This window comes from Apis florea, unplaced genomic scaffold (assembly GCF_048593485.1).
Source record: "Apis florea isolate Af1SG1 unplaced genomic scaffold, ASM4859348v1 contig_2153_pilon, whole genome shotgun sequence".
NCBI lineage: Eukaryota > Metazoa > Arthropoda > Insecta > Hymenoptera > Apidae > Apis > Apis florea.
Window position 1 is genome coordinate 409761 of NW_028256536.1, and position 16702 is coordinate 426462.

Consider the following 16702-nt stretch of genomic DNA (forward strand, 5'->3'; position numbering starts at 1 on the left):
ATTATTTTCAATTTCGACAGTTCAAAGCTTATTTTTCGCGAATCGATACACAATTTAGGATCTTCTTCTGATTCAAATATATAATTCAATGAAAAATACAATTAAGTAATATTAATCGAATAATTAATTTAATTTTCAAACAAATAATAATTTTATCAAATCATCATTTGTTCTTTTCAAAGAGTTTTAATTATTATCATTATATTAATTATATTAGTGTCATTATATTATATACGACGAAAAGATAAACGATAAGATATTGTATAATTAGAAACGCGAATAAATCTTATCAATTAGAAAAATTATACGATACACGTTATACGTTATACATTGAAGAAAAACAAATACGAAATATCAAACACGACGTGTTATTATTATTCGTTCGTAGAAGTCGAAGGATTCGAATATGGCAAATGAATATACACAAATATACGCTGCTGACTAATCTCGAGGATTTTGTGTATTTTTGTTTTTGCAACAATCGAGGCACCACAGTTTGTGTAGCGATGGCCTTGTAACAAGTATCGCTTCTCATTGTGGCCGTGTAAACGTTGACGAATGGATCGACACGCGCTTGGGAACGTTAATATTAAGCAACGCAAAATTGTGTGATTTCATCATATTCTCTTTTCTCTTAATCACTGTCTTCTTTTTAGAAATTTTCTAAACGAAATAATACGAAGTAACGCAATATCGAATTGAAAGAAGCATTCATTTTACGGTAAGTACAATACATTATACGTTATAATTGGAAAACAGAACTCGTGATTACATGTAAATCTCTTTCATTTCAGTTTTCACTTCGATTTGGAAATTATCCTTTTAATTATCGATCACGTTTCTTCTTCGACCGATAAAAGTTGGAGATGCTTTTAAGATGTCGAAAGAAAGGTACTACTAGCACTGAGAAACTCAAATCCAGTTATCCAGTATTGCAAATTAATCTTGTTTCAAATGAAATCTGATTAATTTTCTAAAAGATTGTCGATTTATGCTACGTCGATAATTTAATTAACGGTATCAATTTCGGTGAAAATCTATTTCACCTTCGTGGAATTCGTGTCGGTATTGCGAATGCATGTAAGTAATAATTAGAAATCACATAGTCGGTAATAGGTATAGAGGTAAAAGTCTGGTACGCTTGTAAGCTTTCTGATCGATAGCCACTAAAATTAACATGATGCGACCAGGTGAACCGTGTTGCTCGTGGAGTGTGGTTCATGATTTATGACCACCATAGAGAGTTAATACATCGCGTCTGTAAATAAAACGCGTAAAAACGAGTGCATTGTGACTGGATCTTAATTGGTCAATTATCGTTTCATCGCAACGGTTTCCATTTTTAATCATCCGAGAAAACAATATAATTGTCCTCTTTCACTATTTGTCCTCCCCTCCTCCCTCCCTCCTCCCCTCCCTTCCCCGGTTATATCGCGCAAAAAAGAAAGATTAAAAGTTGTTTTCATATTTCGAAAAATAGCGTGATCCGACGAAAAACGAAAAGTATTAATCAAATTAAAGGGAATTGCATTTAACCATTGTTTATTCCCTTTCATTTAATTTAATTATGTCGCGCATAAAAAAATATCCAACATGATGTAGAATTTTCCTTAATACGAAACGTTATTTAATTCCATTTTGTTTAATTAAAATATCGACCGGGGACAAAAGAAAGGCTGAGCACGATGGAAAAAAAAACCAAAAAAAAAAAAAAAAAAAAATATCGTCGCACGAAAATCTAGCCGCGAGCCTGTCTCTCTTGCGATATATATTTTTAAAAATGCTTTTATTCCCGTGTAACCGCAATAAAGTACAGTAAATTTGAAAACAGTATCCGATCGGTACGTTCTATTCTCAACGTTGCTATGTTATTAAGCGAAACGAAATTCCGAAATAGTTTTAATATTACGTAAACCAACGAGCTCAGGCGAAACTGCATCGATCCAGTATGCGAAACGCGAAACTTTTCCCATTGACTGTACTCTCTCCTCCATATCTACCAACTTGTCGCTCGGCCTGTACCTTGAAATAGAAATGATTAAACTTTTAATAACTGATACGTCAGTTTGCTCGCTCGGTAACATTGTGTTTTATTATACAAAGTATAATAACCATAATCAATCGAGTCGTTCAATTTAAAAAGTGACGTGTTATTTTCTTTTTTTTTTTTTTTCTATTTATTGTTATTTATTTTTTAACGTCGCAATTATTATTGTCGTTATTGGTTTCTCTACATATTTTCACGATAAAGTCATATTTTTTTTAACTACTATTGAATTACTTAGCAAAAATCCAATGTTTGTTTTATCATTGCATATTGCGAATTGATTTTATTATCGAGAAAATATTCGAAAATAATATTTCTCGTTCTTTTTTTCTTTTTTTTTTTTATTTTCGAATTTCAAATTTCAAAAGGTATAATATATAAGAATAGCAATAGATTTGTTTGCATCTCGATTATATTCAAAACGAGTCTTTCATCCTTTTCTTGTTTTTTTCGAAATCTTTCGTGAATATCGTGTTTTATGTATGGGTATCGTGAAGTTAAGTCTTTTATCGATATAGAAGCCGCACTTTAGTACTTAATAATACTGCAGGAAAACTTCTCTCGAAAAATCAAGAACTCGTAATTCGTACGGTGCAAAAAGAACTAACACGATATACAAGTAATACCTTTTCAATGGACGAGAAATATTTCCAGCAATATTTCGTGGGCTATATTGAATTTTCTCTGAAAATACGTTTTTTAACAATAACATACAATATTCTATCATATTTCGTTTTAGAAAAATTAATAACGCGTAAGAAACTTTATAAAAGAATATATATATATATATATTTATCAAGTTAAAAATAAAACACGGTTTTCTTTCACGTTAAAAAAATATAAAAAAATAATTATAATATATCATAAAAAATATACGTAATATACGATTGATAAGAAGCATAACTTTTATTGTCTCGTGTGTAATTATTTATGAACACGAAAACGATGAAGATTTTAATTTTTTTTTTTTTTTTTCGAAAAAAAAGAAAAAATATTTATAAGTTCAAAAAATAATATTATCTTAAAATCATCATACGAACTGATTGTTCGCTATTATTAAAACGATGACTCATTGAAGTTTGTGCGCAATATTTTTTTTTCCAGCACAAGGTTTACAATACCATTTAAATCGCAGTCCATTATTCTTTTGTACGGCAACTAAATTGAATTAATTTCCCTGGTATTCTCGAACGAGTAAGTTCCTCGATAAAAGTACCCGATATAAATATGGATGCATTGGTCAAATGATAAATTCAAATTTTTCCCGTTGTTAAATCATTTTTCAGTCTTGCTTTTTTATTTTGACTCGATTAAATAATTATTTGGATTCCATTCGTAGCGTATTGAAAAATACAAATTTTCATTCGCGTTTCGTAAACTAAATTCATTAAAAGTAATTATTAATGGTATCCGTCCCCTCTATTAGTGTACTTTCATTCCCCGCCAGATGTCTCCTCCTTTCATAATATTCTAGCATCGCAAGATAAATATACATATATTGTGCGTACTATAATCAATTTCGTGCCTTTTATTCGAATTCTATTATATTCTGCGTTATATTTAAAAAAATTATACTCGATGTAATTATGTATATATATATTTGAAATTTTGAATTAAAAAGTAAAGTAAAAATATATATATATATATATATATATATATATATATATATATATATATATATATATATAGAGAGAGAGAGAGAGAGAGAGAGAAAATTAAATGGAAGCAATAATACTTTGAAATTCAATTTTGCTGATACAAAATTTCCAGCAATAAAATAAATTCGTTCTGATTCAATCCTATAATTTTCAATGACTCTAGGACTTTTGAAAATTCTAGTTATAAGCTTTTATGTTTGAACAGCACTTATTCCCGTGATCACGGATAAAATTATTAAAAAGTTATTTAAATTCATGAGAATAACAATGATACTTGAGCCACGGCATTATGTGTGGGTGTGGCCTAGAAATTGATGCCCTTAATTATAAAATATTATCTGTTTCATAAATGCAATTTCATAAATGCACCGTCTTCCTCCTTGGATCAATAACTTACTCTCCGTTCTCCTCTTTATAATTATCTTTAAATCCAATATTTTCCCCTCCCCTCCGACTTCATTGAAATTTCATTTAAATAATCTCAAAACTTATTCAAAGCTTGTTAAAATTCAACAGAATGAAATAGGGTCTTTAATGCACATAAGAAAAGTTCATCGAAAGACAGTGCCATTTGTTTGAAAGTAATTTAATAGTTTCTTCTAGTAAAATTTTTTTTATAAACATATAAAATAATTTAACGAATTTTAATTGTATTTAAATAAATATAACGAATATAACGAACTATGATGAATTATTAATTAAATTTTCAAAGCTAGGAGAACAAACAATTCCTATTTTGTTACCATCAGAGCAAACAGTGAAAATGGTAGATAATGCAGACTTTGTCTCTATGTAACAATTTGACATCCATTGTTCCGTTAATTATTTTAAACTTAATAATCTCTTCATTCCGTTGCAACTTACTTCATTTGCGTAACCAATTTTATGAAAATAATTTAACGACCACAAAGGAATTTTGTAATTTGCTGTAATTGACAACTACAGCATTGATTATTTTTCTTAAATTACTTTTTAATTTATCAAGTAAGAAAAACTTTAATTAATTTACATAAAAGTGAATAGAAATAAACTTTAAAATTGTTTGAGAAAAGTGAATTATAAAAACAGTAAATAACATTGTATTTATTTTTATATTTATTTTTTTTAACTATATTTTTTTTATATAATCTATGAAAATTAATTAGTTAATCAAAGTTAATCAAAAAAAAGAATATTTAAACAAAATTTTACGAGATAATTCTTGATACACGAAATTTCAAGAATATATGATTCTAATTATTATTATTTTATTCAGGAAAATCCGGCTCACCCACCGAATAACCACAAAATACAAGTGACACACGAAGGGTTACGAAGCGTCACGAAGTGACCCGAATAAGGTTCTACGGGACGTTAGTAAGTATATGTATACTAACCACGACCTCATTCGAACTTTTACAAGCCACCGTATACGAACGATTCCCATATCTGTCTAATATCCAATTATAAATATTACAATCTCCAGTATGGTGGAAAAACTTTCATTCTTTCGATAGTGCATCAAGTAAGAACAGACATTTTTATTAGATTTTTTATTTTCTCATTAAAATCCATGCTACATGTTTTCAAATAATTTATTTAATTTTCTAGGTTAGAAATTTTATAACCTAAATGAATATGTCAGTACAAGATATTTCTCTTATATTCAATTCATAGAGAGAAGTCAGGTCGGAACAAACCAAGTAAATTATTCATATGTCATAATATATATACTTCAAGAATTTTATTTCTCAAATGCTTTCAACAAATTCACATAATTCATGACAATTTAATGCGTGCAAGTTGGTTATAATATTATACGTTTTTATAAAAGCTTTCTATAAATTCGGTACAATACTTTTTCTCGCTAGAAATTCATTTTTAGAAATTCATTACAAGTATAATCAAAAGTTTTGTTGAAAACATAGTTTTGTTATAATTTACCGTTAATTATACGTCAAGTACAACAAGTATATATATATAATATATGTGTACATTGCTGCGTATATATGTATAAATAAAAAATAGGTTTTTTAGAATATAATGTATGTTGTAGGTACCATTTGTAATGATAAGGGTTAATTAAGAAAGTGACTCGTAAGTGGTTGGTTTCCAACAGAGAGAACAAACAACCAACCGGGGTTCTCTTGGCCCAAACAGAAAAACAAAAAAAAAAAAAAAACATAAGCAAGATTTACCAGTGAGTCTCAGCTCTTTTAATTCTATAGATACACCTCTCTTTCCTTTTTATTTCTTCTTTTTTTTCTTTCTTTTTCTTTTTCTTTTTTTTTTTTTTTTTTTTTTACGTAAAATCAACTCCAATACCGAGTTAATGCTGTTTAACAACGAGAACCTCAGAAACTTGGCACGAACTTTAAATTACTTTAAGAATGTAATCTTACCTGCATTCAGTTGGCTTCATTCAAACAAAGTGAATCGGAACTTTTGAAAAATTGAACGTTCTTACGTAGAACACTAACTTGAATTCCGTTTAATATCCCTCGTGCCACTTATCCATTTGTTTTTCAATTGAAAAAAAAAAAAATAAATCTTTCTAAATATTTATTATATTTAGAGCAAATAAAATTTAATTAAAAATTGAATTAATTTTAAGCAAATAAATTCTATCTAATATGAAATACAAAAAATTATTATAGAGAGAGAGAGAGAGGAATGAAATTGAATATTTCACATTAATAATTTTAATACAATTTCTCTCTTTCATTTTACTCATTATTCATATTTTGTAATTTTTAACAACATCGCCAATTTTAATATTATTCAAAATTATTCTACCAACTTCTAGGAACAAATTTCATAACGTAAATTACTTTTAATTAAAAATATTCACCTGTACATGCGTCTATTTTTTCTCTCTCATTTTCAACAAACGATGCCATTACAAAATACTTATTAACGCGATTCGTTAGCAACTGAAACAAATATATTTCGTTGGATTTACAATTAGTAATAATATGTGATATACGAAAGGGTTAATTAATTAAGTACGTATCGATTGGCCGGAAGATAGTCTGCATCGTGTAACATGAGCTTTGCTCCAACATGAAATCAGGGGGGAAAGAGGAGTAGCGGTGGGCGGGGGGTAGTCAACCTGCTCGTGTCAGTGATTCTCATTTCGTTCGCTATATCTTGTCAAATTGTCTTTTCATTTATACAAGTATTATTTTTGAATAATTGTACTTAAAATACTATATTATAAAACATTAAATAAAAATAAACGATAATGACTAATAAGATTAAAATTAAATTTTAACAAATTTCCCAGATGAAATTCGATTTCGACCCGTTTCAATGTTTGATCACCATCCGAGCTCGAACCCTTTAGAGATCACGATAAGATAACAAGTGTAGAGGAATACGACTCCATCCTTTTCCATCGTTCTCATGAGCACCGTCGTAAATTCCAAATAATAATGCATTGTACGAGCTGGCGTGTTTTGTTTCTGAATAAGCACACTCTTGCACGTTTGCATAATTCGATACGCGTCGGGGTTTACATTGTATTTTAATTATCTTCATTACGTTACAACTTGTACAAAGTATTTCTCCGTTGAAATTGGAATGCAAATAAACGTTAAGATAGTTAGATGAATAGAAAAAATATATATATATAAAATTCTTTGTTACTCTAACAAACGAAGATTTTAATCTATTTTTCTTTTTCTTTCTCCTTTTCATTATCTTCCAACTCTCTGCGCTAACGAATATAATATTTTAATTCAATAATTGATATAATATTTTAATTTATTTATCGCATGAACTTTGCCATGAATATACTTTTTAACTCGTTTAATTTATAAATGAACTCGAATTCGACGAGATTTAATTTCAAGCTTTAATTTCATTGCCGTTTGATTTCGAAGTTGAAGTTCAATTTCTCGAAAATCCTCTCGCTACGTTTTTGCATCATATTTTTTTACACCGGCGGCGTCCTATCAATGTGATTTCCATTAAGCAATGCATTCAAACTTTATAAAAATCAATACGCGAAGCGAGCCTCGATTTATGTAAATAATACCTGAATATTCCATATACCAGATTAAATTTTAGAAAATTACCATTGCACGCTAACAGAGGAGTTCAATTAGCACCGATAACGAACGATGATAAAATTTAATTAACAACGAAGACTGATAAATTGACTCACTATCGTGTTTCCGATCCGGAATATTCGTGTATAACTTTATTGTATCAATTATTATTTCAACGAATATCTTTTAGAACAAATGTGTAAATTACCGGAATATATTTTCTCCTCCTCCAATAACAGAGTGAAAGAACGGGTTAACGAATGGAAATTCTCAATACAACAAAACGACAGTAATCGAAAATTAAAGCAAAATCAAAATCGTTAATTAAATTTCTAACATTTCGATTAAAAATATAATTAATTATTAAGTTCATATATAATTTTTTTGGTTAATTGAAATTTTATAAAAGATTGTAATTGTTCATGAATATTTTTCATAGCAATGATAATGATTTAAAATTAAATTAGCTTTGAATTACGAAACGCCACTGTTCGCCTTATCGCCGCGTGATTAATTAAAAATGCCTTAGAAAAGGAGATATTAATAAAATATGCTGAATAATGGTAAAACTCGACTACGATTATTTATAGGTCGTTCCGATTAAGCTTTGCCTTAAGCTCTTGAAAAATATTCGACATTTGTTTCAATTTATCGAGGAAAGTAATTCACGCTGAGATTTAATATCATTATATTTTCACTTCGATATATCACGGAGAAATATTTATCCCTAAAATACAAATGTTATTGGATCCTACGCATAAACACATGTGTTCGGACAACAATTTAAAAATCATATAAAACGCGATAAACGGACCACAGAGCTTGCTTTGTTCACTTTCTATTCAAAATGATTCCCGCTGCATACAGAAATGGAAGTAACGATACCGAGTAAATGAAAATTCACCACTCTCGGTTATTGCTACGTTTCAGCAACGAGCTGCTGAATACGTCTGGCGATCATAAAATCATTTCTCTTTGTGCGCGTTAGAGGCAACGATAATTTTCATATAATTCGCGTAGCTTTGCTTGTAGTACTACGTATATCGAATATTTTATTTAAAATAAAAATTACATTCGTATAATTTCCATTACGATAAATTAACATTAATTAAATTGTTACGAGTTTCAGATCCATCGTTCGTTGAATAATTTCAAATATTGTAGCAATTTCAACTTTATTTTAATTTTATTTGAAAAAGTTATTCGATAAAAAGGAATGCAGTAAAAAATAAATGCAATTTAAATCTGCTTTATCGACGGTTGATGTGCATGCTTGTTATCGACCAAGTTGCCTACAATATGCACATACTGCACAAGCATGCCCAACTACAAATGTCATATGTATGTTATCATAGATCGTATCGATATTTGTTTCTCCGCGACTCATTTCGCATTAGAGCCACGTTAACGTGTTCATCTGTGAAACTAATAACAATACCAATGATCGCATTCCATCCGACATCAATGATGAATGTATCTTCTGACGCATATTAGCTTTGTGATTCACGAAAATGCATTATTATCGAATTAGCTGACGTAATTTGCTCTAACTTCCCACTTACTTCTACAATCACAATTAACTGAAAACGCTTTGTCAGATTTCACGTAATTTAGATAATAAGCGAAATATCATAAGCATCGTAAAATTAACATTGTCAAATTTACATTTTATGTTTTACATAATTCGATGATTTCCATAAATTATGTTATATTTTTTTTATTATATTTATTATTTAAAAAAAAAATACTTAACAAAATATAATAAAATATTATTTTTTTTTCTTTTTTTTACAAATAGAAATTTATCACGAAAAATAATATTGAATTAACAAAATGTAATGAAATATTACTTTCATTTTTTACAAACAGAAAGTGGTAAACTGTAAAATAACAAAGAGATTTAAATTGAAATTCAACTGAGCGGAAATGATATCCATTTAACCTGTTATACGTTGAAAATATTAAAAATTTTAAAAGTTCAGATGTGTATATGTGTGTTAGAGTTGCGGCACGAAAGAATAATTTTAAAAGTTAGAAAAACATTGTACGTTTCAAACATGGCAGAAGTTCGATAATTTTCAAATAAAAATGCTAAAACCTTTATTTATTTTGGTCGAGCTATTTCAATTTTAAACGCAAATAATATTATTTACTATTTTGAATTCAAATAATAATACCGATGGTGTAATTAATTATTCGTTAGAGAAAGAATTTTAAACGATGGAATTATCTGGATAGTCACGTATCACAGTACACTCCGTTATCGAATATCGATAATGAAAATTTAAAGGGCCTTCGACGCTTTCATTTTCCTCTTCACATCGCTTTGTGATAATCCGAGATCGTTCGTGGAAGAAGATTATCGTTAACCCTCTATATCATAGATTCGTGTGTTACGATATATGAAAATTAAAATTAAAATCTGAACAAATTTTTCAAGTAATCAGAAGTAATCAAGAACTTGAATAAATCATTCAAAGAAAACAAGGCTGTGTAACGAAAAAAATTCATAGTGACATCTTGTATGATTAAACTAATATTGTTAGTGACATATTATTATTAAATTGTGATGGATACTAATAAATTTTCTTGCATAACATTTGATAATAAGGTAAATTAAATTTTATTAATAAAATTTTGTGTGATTTAATTATCTTATTTCACATAAAATTCTAAAAGTGAAGTTCATAACCTATAACTCGTAATTCGTGAATTCACTAATATTATTAATTACTAAATCATTATACAAGAGAGTTTTAAAACTTAAGTTTAAACTATCAAAATCGTATTTTCGAAATGGATTTAAGTGCATAAATGAGTTTTTCATTGAAAATAATTGTTTATGTGTCTTATTGTATATACCAATATTCCATTCTCGAAGGTGGTTAGGTTAATCTCTTAAACTCGTTCTACTTGAAACGTTGGTATATTGTACATGCATTTTGTGTTAAATTATAATTTTGTTTGTCTTGCCTATGGCTCATTGTTTCTCACGTATAATAAACTATTTGATTTTAGTGTCCTGTGTTCCTGTGCAAGTTCTTATTACTTCAATCATTTATATATTCGTCCTCGTCACTTAACCTTATGGATATATTCATGATTCACCAGCAACAGATTATTTCCTCGTCCGTGATCCATACTGATGTATTGTACATGTGGAATAACGAAATATCAGCCCACTGGCAACACTACGAACGCAAATAATCGACATTTGTAATTCGATGTACTTAGAACTAATCCAACTGAAAATATCCACTCGTGTTTCTGTCTTCATCTTTTTTTTTTTTTTTTTTTAGTGAAAGTCACGAAGGCTGAATAACGTCAAAAGAATCTTCCAATGCGAATGATTCACTCTTCCTTCGATGAATACGAAATTCATCGAATTATTGGATAGGTTTGTTCTTTTTTTCTGTTTTTCATATAACTTTATTTTCAATTCGTTTTATTCATATTATCATAAAAACAAAAGATGAAAGAAACACAACAATTTTATATAAATCATTATATCATTATATCATTAGCTCATACACATTGTACGGTGAGATATTCGATCGTAAAAATTAACGACCACGTTCACGGAGATTACTTGGCGAAATTGTTACGACTGACATTATTGCCGAGTTTATATTTATTGCCTAATTAGTTTATATCCGTTAACGTGTCAGCTTATCAAATTTACTTATATTATTCATTGTCGAAATATTTATTGATAAAAAAATATCAAAAAAGAAACAATAATTGATATCAATAAGCCAAAATGAAAATGCTGAAACAATAAGCTCTATCTTGTAAAAATCAAGATTTTTGCTTCTTCCTAGTCGTATAAAAAGTTTCACAATATTCAGTGTTCATAAACTTATACTCGAACGAAACTTCGATACTCCAAAAACTCTGATTTATTTGAAAACTTTGAGTACGTCTTTTAAAAATTACCATGTATTTTCCTATTTCTCGTAATACATTTTGAAAGCTATACACGGTACGTAATTTAACTCTGCCATTTGAATTTACTTGTAAAATATTTATTGCACACGAAAATGTCATAAATAACAATTGTATAATTTAAAAGTAAATTTAGATGACTAAATTAAATGACTCTTTCTGCATAATACTAATAAAAAGTAAATATAAAAACTATTAGAAATATAAAAACTATCGATTTATTGCTTTTTATATTCTTGAAGCAATGAATTATTCAAACTTTTTTATTTAAATGAGAAAAATTGTTAAATTTTTCTTTAACAATTCTTCTCTATTTATTTATATATTTATAATTTTCAAATTCAAATAAAGAAATAATGAAATAAATTATTGAATCGAAGAAACTGAATCAAAAAAAAAAAAAAATTTACTCGACAATTCTTTTCAGAAACTAACAAACTTGTAAAATTTCCAATAAATTTGAAGTTTTCGGATATCGAAGTTACAAACAAAACAACATTTCGATCGGTTTACAATGCTCGACGAATAAACAACGAAAAAAACGAAAAAAAAAAAAAAAGATAAAAAAGTATTTAAAAAAAAAACAAATTGACAAAGGAAAAGGGAAACCAAAAACAGAGAAAAACACATCGAATGCAACGATATAAAACGAGAACTATTCGATGAAAGAGGTTGTAGATTGGAGTAAATTCACTTTATTACTTCATGAGTAAGCAAGAGACAAGGGAAGCGAGTAGTTTATTGAGAATTACTGTGATAAATAAGGCGGGAGCAAGCAGTGGAAGAGGTTACATCGAAGAGTGGGGAATGGCAACGCGAGGAGAACGATCTCCACTCCATGGATACTCCTCGTAATGTGTACCGTATGCAGCTACATCTACACGCATACGCCAGCATCTCTGAGTGCATACGTTTACGCGTGTTTCATGTAAACGTTCTCTCTCTCTCTCTCCTTTCTCCTTCTCTCTCTCTCTCTCTTTCTCTCTGTCCCCTCCCTTCTATCCCCACTCCATTTCTATACGCGCGCGTGTATTTATATGATACACTATTCAAGTGCGCGTGCGGAGAATTCAGTTTCGTATGTGCACACGAACGATACGTATACAGACGGTGTTTCACGAATAGGATTACACTCGTCCAACGTTAAATAGACTCTTGTATTCGCGATAAAGTTATTTTTACGATCGTCGTGAAGACATTCGTCGAGTTATCCTCCATGAAAAAGCATCAGCAACAATTTCAGTTGCAACCGACTAGGTAGGGAGGAAATTTTTCTCCGGCCAGACGCGAGGTTGAACACACTGTAGAGCAATGACAAGGAGTGGGGGTAGGGCTACACCGCATGGTGTATATATACACCAATCTACAGAGACCGAATGGTCAATGCTTGCCTGGCACTGTCACACAAATATGACACCAGGATCGAACGGAATTCAATACTGGTTTGAAATTTGTAATCAGATTGACGGCAAATTTCCGATGAATCGTGACAACATCATCTACATATATGGAGAGGACGGAGATATTCGGATGACAGATGCAAATGTAATCCGACTTGCATTCCATATATTATTTCACTTTGTCCTGTGTACCGGGTCATATTTGTGTACTTTGTGATACGATGGACATTATATTGCACTGTGATTTTGCTACAATGTACTTTTCAACATTTCCATACCAGCCGCGTATCGGAAACCGATAAGATTGAAATTATGGCTTGTAATATTAACCTCCAAAGCTAATATTACCACAATCCCGGTTATATTTTTATAAAAACAAGTAGAAGTATGGGTAAACGACAACCTCGTAACTCTTTTTTAACTTTTTTACTAATTTACGCGAGTATACGTGTACACACAAAGAAGTTTTTGTCCAAAGAGAAAGTTTAACAACGTTTAAGTTGTACACAATGCTTTCTATTGCGAGCTCGCAAATTAAATTTGCATTTCCAAAGAGTCTAATTTCCAAGACGGAATAACGTTTTTAGAATATATATTTTATCGCATTGCTCGCTACGTTTTAAACTGTAAAATTACTAACGTTTCATCGGTATAGTAAAAATCCCTACCACACTTTTCGGCTTGTACATTTTTGCTCGAGCCCCTTGAGAATGCTCGCGTGTCCGGTCATTTATAAAACATGCCGGTTTTTATTTCGTTCGAAAAATCTCATAGTGCGGATTCCCCGCTCCCTGTACGATATTCTCCTTTACTATCATTCCGAAAGGCAACACACGAGTAAGTGAATAGAATGATATATATCGTAGCGATAAAGTGTCTCCGTTTCATATACCGCAATATTTTCTCGGTGCCATGTCAAGCGTATTTTTATCCTCGGGACAATTTCTTCTTTCGAACGAAAGTACCGACCGAGTCGAGGAAGGGCCGTTAATTGTTTAACAGCGATAATCTTGGAAATAAATCAATTCGATATTTTTTATTCTTTTTTTCTTTTCTTTTCTTTTCTTTTCTTTTCTTCTCGTTTAACGACCTCATGTTTTTCCTCTTTATCAATTTTTAAAAAATTATTATAGGTAGAATAAAAGAAGGAGGGGGAGGGAATAATCAATGCCATGGATTGGATATGACGTGGAATAAAAGAACGTGGAAAGGAGAGATGTAGAATAAAAGAAATAGAGAAGAGGAAATAATCGATGGATAGAAATATTAAATTAAAAAATTTATGAAACGTCTAGCGGAACGCGATAACGATTATTAATGTAACGTTAATAATTTTATTGTAACGCTCGATTGAGCGCATCGTAAATTATTAGCAATGACAATAACGCGTTTTGATGCATTTATTCATCCCGTGTATAATACAGAAATAATAAAACCGGAAACGAATGGAACGAAATAATGTAAAATGTGAAACAAAGATGGGGAGGAGAGGGGCGGAACAAGATTGAAGACCGTTACTTGTATTTCTGCAATTGCGGTAATAAACACGTAAAACAATTCATCTTTGTCAGAAAATTTGTTTGCTCGCGAAACGGTGGAAAATTTGAAAAGAATTTCGAAACGGTAACCAGCCAGAACGGAAACAAGAATTAGATAAAAAGACACGATCGATACACGAGAGTGTATCACAATCTCGTAGAAATGCTTGTTTCTCCGTGAATTTTGCGATCAATTTGAATGTATTTTAAATATTTTAATAAATGAAATAAATTGCATCAACAGGAAATAAAAATAAAAGGAAAGAGGAAAATATCAACGAAAATACTCTGGGAAACGGAAAGAGAGAAAGTTTTTTTCACTGTATAAAAAAAAAAAAAAGTTTGGTTGACTTTTAAATTTGTTTCGCGTTAGAATGAATAAAGAGATAGAAATATATGAACTATATAAAATTGAGATAAAAGAAAGGATAAAAAAAAAAAAAAATCATAATTATAAAATAAAGCAAATTTTTATTGTAACTTAGATTTATATTTTTTTCAAAAAAAGAAAAATGCGGAAAAATAACAACTTCCAATATATTTTCCTTAGTTCACGTTTCAAATATTGTTGTTAAAACAAAAAAAAAAAAAAAAATTTATTAATTTATTATAAAATCAAAAGTTGAATTTATTTCAAGATTTTAACATATTCGTTCGAAAATTAATACACATAGAGTTTTTCTCGCAATTTCTCTTCGTATTTTTGGTAAAAAAAAAAAAAAAAAAAAAAAAAAACTCAAACGAACAATCATGAGATTAATAAATCGTATATTGTATATTCGTTTAACAATTGTCAGAAACGTGATTTATTCAAAAAGCGAATAATCGTTTCGCGTTAATTATTATCCACCCAAATGACCAGTTATTCCTATTTCAGATGGAGAGAACCAGGCAAAGGAGTGTGAGAATAGGTGAAAGAAATGCATTCGAGGCATGTAATCCGTTTATATTCCCTGTGATTGACCGTTCTCCCATCAGTCCCTGTTACACGAGAACGTTACTCTTCGTTGAAATGTTTCCCGCCCATTGCGTATGTCGTTTCTTTTCATTTTATTGAACCTAGTTTATTCATAAATAAATTTCGTAATTTACTTTATTTCAATCCTTTCGAATTGCAGAACAGAATGGAATACGCAAAGTGGAAATAATACGAAAATTTTTGTTCGTGATTTCAATTTGATTTCAATAAATCTGAAAATTTCAATAAGATAAGTTTTATCCAAAATAATCCAAATAATTAAAATTTTTTAACGATTTAATTTATGTTAATAATAATTTATAATAATTCATTATTCGTTTTCAGTGATTTATCATAACAATAATTTTACGCCTTGGTTTATCCTTTACAAATGGCTACATTTCTCATTTTTACGAGCTTTTTGCTTTTTAATTACAATTCCGAGTTTCTACAAAGCCGATAAACTTTAAATGGAAGCACGCATCGTACGGTGAAAAAAAGAAAAGAAAAGAAAGAATGAAAAAAAAAAAAAAAAAGTACAATATATCTTTAGTAACATTTATTGAAACTCTCCACGGAAATCATGACACGTATGATGACGAATAGGTTTTATTTTCTCCGGCCGATCGAAAGAGGCGGGGATGGAATCTGGAACTTCACCCTCCGCCCGTCAAAAGTAAATAAAAGTTCTGTCTCACACCGTGGTATTCAAAAGTTCTGACAGGCTAAAGAATACTACAAAACCTCGATGAACTCGTTTCGAGCTATATAATATTTTGTGAAAGTTAGCCTTTCTCTAATTCAATTAACGAGTAATATAACGATGCATTTCTCTAATCAATTTTAATTTTATTTAAATTTTCTCTATATAATAATTTTCTTATAATTTTGCCCCTTTTCTTCTCTTTATTTTATTTTCTTTTATTTTTTATTTATCGATAAATAAAGAATAAAATTTTTTAAATATAATTTACAGGACAAAATACAAGATATATAAGGAAGTAAGTAAGTAAGTAAATAAAACACCTCGAACAAGTAGTACCTGCCACATGATATACGACCGATCTTTCACGTTCCCGTGCCGGTTGATAACTCGATTTGTCAATATCAGACGGGGGACACTAT

At 29.7% G+C, this 16702-nt stretch overlaps 2 protein-coding genes and 1 long non-coding RNA gene across 12 annotated transcripts in view; 2 read left to right on the top strand and 1 right to left on the bottom strand.

Moving 5' to 3' along the window:
- LOC100865061 (uncharacterized) overlaps positions 1-16702 on the bottom strand; it is a 203166-nt gene that overhangs the window by 25788 nt on the left and 160676 nt on the right. The window lies entirely within an intron of this gene.
- The window catches only part of LOC100865303 (uncharacterized), a 40382-nt gene that overhangs the window by 19294 nt on the left and 4386 nt on the right, over positions 1-16702 (top strand). The window contains exons 1-7 of one of the 9 annotated variants that reach the window (XR_015294460.1): positions 19-721; positions 795-891; positions 4961-5209; positions 5296-5387; positions 5741-5884; positions 10755-10952; positions 11036-11133. The exons of 1 other annotated variant lie outside the window; for it this stretch is intronic. This is a non-coding gene — a long non-coding RNA (uncharacterized LOC100865303). Of the gene's footprint in view, positions 1-12; positions 722-794; positions 892-4960; positions 5210-5295; positions 5388-5740; positions 5885-6970; positions 7346-9560; positions 10348-10754; positions 10963-11035; positions 11134-12731; positions 12939-16502; positions 16587-16702 lie in introns of those variants that run through there. 7 more of the 9 variants (XR_015294468.1, XR_015294473.1, XR_015294464.1 and 4 more) reach the window with 7 other exon arrangements.
- LOC105734810 (uncharacterized) lies at positions 12754-15878 on the top strand. 2 transcript variants are annotated; one of them, XR_015294458.1, is made up of 4 exons: positions 12754-13226; positions 14215-14618; positions 15497-15649; positions 15738-15878. XR_015294458.1 is itself a non-coding variant. In XM_031915066.2 (3 exons), the coding sequence occupies exons 1-3, from the start codon at positions 12993-12995 to the stop codon at positions 15765-15767; spliced, it is 417 nt and encodes a 138-aa protein (XP_031770926.1). In that variant the 5' UTR covers positions 12754-12992; the 3' UTR covers positions 15768-15878. The 2 variants fall into 2 exon arrangements, 1 of the variants encoding a protein (XP_031770926.1); XM_031915066.2 differs by lacking the exon at positions 14215-14618.

Bases quoted from the DNA above. Each gene is read 5' to 3' on its own strand.
- LOC105734810 (XM_031915066.2), top strand. From the start codon at position 12,993: ATGACAAGGAGTGGGGGTAGGGCTACACCGCATGGTGTATATATACAC. The intron at 13,227-15,496 runs GTAATCCGACTT...TTCCTATTTCAG, and splicing joins TTCGGATGACAGATGCAAAT to ATGGAGAGAACCAGGCAAAG. The intron at 15,650-15,737 runs GTATGTCGTTTC...TTCGAATTGCAG, and splicing joins AAATGTTTCCCGCCCATTGC to AACAGAATGGAATACGCAAA.